This window comes from Nematolebias whitei, chromosome 22, assembly GCF_014905685.2.
Source record: "Nematolebias whitei isolate Nwh7 chromosome 22, NemWhi1, whole genome shotgun sequence".
NCBI lineage: Eukaryota > Metazoa > Chordata > Actinopteri > Cyprinodontiformes > Rivulidae > Nematolebias > Nematolebias whitei.
This window is the reverse complement of record NC_056519.1, coordinates 1,924,254-1,927,872: the sequence shown is the minus strand read 5'-3', so window position 1 is coordinate 1,927,872 and position 3,619 is coordinate 1,924,254. Positions and strand designations below refer to the sequence as shown.

The following is a 3,619-nucleotide window of genomic DNA, read 5'->3' as shown; positions in this document are numbered from 1 at the left end:
GGTGGACCAGCTGGAGGTGGACCAGCTGCAGGTGGACCAGCTGTAGATGGACCAGATGCAGGTGGACCAGCTGGAGGTGGACCAGCTGCAGGTGGACCAGCTGCAGGTGGACCAGCTGCAGGTGGACCAGCTGGAGGTGGACCAGCTGCAGGTGGACCAGTGGCAGGTGGACCAGCTGCAGGTGGACCAGCTGCAGGTGGACCAGCTTCTTTGGTCCTCCATTTGTTCAGCTTCCTTCACACCGAGCTGAGATCATCATTAAATGGTGAAAGTCGTCTGTCGACTCAGTTTAGGCTCCTCCCTCTGAGTTCTGGCAGGTGTTTGTGTCTCTGCCGTCAGGACGAGATGTCTCTTCACGAGAACGCAAACGTTTCCTCTTCCTGTGGTGGGTGGAGACTTGAATCGGAGCAGATTGTGGCGTTTGATGCTAGAAAACGTGTTTTCTGGCGGTTTCTGTGCTGCAGGGCCGTCAGCGGTGGTCGGCCTGGCGGTCTCCTCCATGACCTGCAGCAGCCTGGGCCTTTCCTGGCAGCCCGGGCCCGGCAGGACGCAGCGCTTCAGGCTGCAGCTGCAGGACCAGTCGGGTACGTCTGAGCGTCAGAACAAACTGAACCTTCTGTCCAATCAGGCTGTCAGAGTCATGGGACAGGTTTCTTCTCCGTCCTACAGGTCTGCTGAAGAACGAGACGTTGGAGAGCACGGCAACGCAGCGCACGCTCTTCGGCCTGACGCCAGGACGACTGTACCGCGTTACCATGGTGACGGAGGCTGGCAAGCTGCAGAACAACGTGACGATAGAAACTCAGACAGGTAGAGACCGAGGAGCGATGGAAACAGAAAAATAAAGTTTAAACCAGAGAAACTTCTGTGAATGTTTGGTGTGACCGCCGAGCGCTGAGCTGAACAAAGCTCAAACAACAACAGAAGCTGAAGGCAGCTAAAGGCAGCTGAAGGCAGCTGAAGTCAGTTAAAGGCAGCTAAAGGCAGCTGAAGGCAGCTGAAGTCAGCTGAAGGCAGCTAAAGGCAGCTGAAGGCAGCTAAAGGCAGCTGAAGGCAGCTGAAGTCAGTTAAAGGCAGCTAAAGTCAGCTGAAATCAGCTAAAGTCAGCTGAAGTCAGCTAAAGTCAGCTGAAGTCAGCTAAAGTCAGCTGAAGGCAGCTGAAGTCAGCTAAAGGCAGCTGAAGTCAGCTAAAGGCAGCTGAAGTCAGCTGAAGTCAGCGGAAGACAGCTAAAGTCAGCTGAAGACAGCTAAAGTCAGCTGAAGGCAGCTAAAGTCAGCTGAAGGCAGCTGAAGTCAGCTAAAGTCAGCTGAAGGCAGCTAATCGGAGGCTAAAGAGCCGAAGTAACACTCTCTGTTCCTTCTCAGCGCCCTCTGCCGTTTCCAACATCACTGCCGACAACAACGGCACAAGCTTCTGGTTGTCATGGAAACAGCCCACAGGCGACTTGGACGCGTACGTCGTCACCTTCTCCTCCAACGACACAATCGTCCAGGAGACGACTCTGCCTCGGGACGCCACGGACGTCTCAGTCCACCACCTGACTCCGGGCTCGGCCTATCAGGTTACAGTGATGTCGGTGAGCAACGGGCTGACGAACCAATCAGAGTTCTCCATCAGGACAGGTGAGTCAGCGAGATGAAGCTCTTTTTTCCCATCGTCTCACTTTTCATTTGTCCCGTCCTGTCCATCTTGTCTCCAGCTCCGGTGCCCGTGTCTCTCCTCTCTTTGTCTCCCTCCTCCTCCGGCGGCCTCCTCCTGACGTGGTCTCCTCCTGCTGGTCGCTGGGAGAACTACAGGCTGTTCCTCTTTGACGGCTCTCAGCAGTTAGTCAGTACCGCTCTGGACCGGGACGCAGTGAACTTCAGCTTTAATGGGACGGGACTAACACCTGGAAAAGAGTACAGAGCGGTGCTGCGAGTGGAGAGCGGCGGACTGACGGCTGAGAGCGGCTGCGACGGATCAACAGGTCAGAAAGACGAGAACAGTCCACTCTGGAGACTGTTGCTGTAAAACACTGAACCGCTGTAGAAGTACGACACAAATATCTGTACACAAAGTACCCACAGAAATACTCATAGAAAAACTTTATTATTCAAGTTTGTGACAGAAAAAGAAACTAGTATGAAAACCCTTGAACTCACCTGAACGCACCGTACTCTGCAGCTCCGGCTCCGGTGTCGGACCTCCACATCCGCCATTCAGATGAGACCTCGCTCAGCGCCATGTGGAGCCACGCCCCCTCCGGATCACGTGACAGCTACTTCCTTACTCTCCGCCACGCTAACGTCACCGTGGACACACGGGAGGTGGAGCCAAACATGAGGGAGTGCACGTTTAATGTCCTCACACCCGGGAGGCAGTACAGCATCACCGTGACGACCCGGAGCAAAAGCCTGAACACCTCTGTGTCCGTGGAGGGGAGAACAGGTGAGTCACCTGACATGTTGGATGTTTGCACCTGAAACAGGAGGGGACACAGCCGAAGTTTGGTTCACAGGAGCCGAAGTTTGGTTCAAATAAAGTCCCAAATGTCTTTATTGTCTTTCAGCTCCGATGGCGTTACACTCGATCAACCTGAGCTCGTTGGGAGTCGACCGCCTGCAGGCATCGTGGGAAAAACCACCAGGAGACGTGGAGGCGTACACGCTGACCCTGCTGCAGGACAGGTGGGACGTCAGGGGACACCTCGTCTCTTTGTCTGTCAGTCACGTCACAAAGTGGACTTATTCTGGTAGAACGCAGAGTTGGAGTGAAGGTTCTGGTCCAGAACCCGTGAGGTCTGGCATCAACCTCAAAGTTAACCCGAGGTCAAAGAGCCGAGAAGAAATGAGCTGAATTTTATCATTTTATCATGTTTGTGTTTATAAAACCTGTTAGACCTGCAGCGGACCTGCTAATAGCTCCGCCCCTTTTTGGATGAAACCAAACGGTGTAAAACAGGAAGTAACTGCGCTGTTCTGCCTGAAATGTTCTGCTTTTATTCAGCAGAAAGATTTAAATATTAGTTTGTATTTGTTCTTATTTAAGCAGAGAGGAAGCGTCTTCAGACATCGTCAGCTGTTCTTTTAGTATCGTCATAATTTACTTGTTTCACATTCATTTTATTTTGTTAAAATATTTCAACTCCTGATCAAAGGACGTTTGTTTTCAGGCTGTAAAATAACGATTTAATTAATTCTTCAGATTTTGACAGACGTCAAAACAGTAAAAAAAAAAAACAAAAAAAAACCCTGCTTTGTCAATAAAAACACGAGTTACAGACGAGAGTTTGTTTTCATCCAGAAAGGGGCGGAGCTTAGTGCAGCAACAAATACCCAGGTGTGTTACTGAGCCGTAACGACGAGTCCCTGGTCTCATCCCGAGTCTGCTCAGTTTTGTAGCTCTTGTTCAGAACCTTCAGCTGGTTCAGGCCTGAGGTCCAAGTGTCTGACAAACAGTTTGTAAAGTCCAGTCCCGGTTTTAAAAGTCCAGGCCTGGTTTTTAAAAGTCCAGGCCCGATTTTAAAAGTCCAGGCCAGGTTTTTCAAAAGTCCAGGCCAGGTTTTAAAGTCCAGGCCCATTTTAAAAAGTCCAGGCCAGGTTTTTAAAAGTCCAGGCCCGTTTTAAAAAGTCCAGGCCA

General features: G+C 51.4%; 1 protein-coding gene across 1 annotated transcript in view; it reads left to right on the top strand.

Moving 5' to 3' along the window:
* Positions 1-464: 464 nt before the first annotated feature.
* The window catches only part of ptprb (protein tyrosine phosphatase receptor type b), a gene marked incomplete at its 5' end in the record, with an annotated part of 31,076 nt that continues 27,921 nt past the window's right edge, over positions 465-3,619 (top strand). Inside the window, 6 exon segments of the mRNA XM_037695739.1 lie at positions 465-584; positions 670-810; positions 1,366-1,623; positions 1,701-1,967; positions 2,165-2,428; positions 2,550-2,667. Of these exon segments, the coding sequence (XP_037551667.1) occupies positions 465-584; positions 670-810; positions 1,366-1,623; positions 1,701-1,967; positions 2,165-2,428; positions 2,550-2,667 (1,168 nt within the window).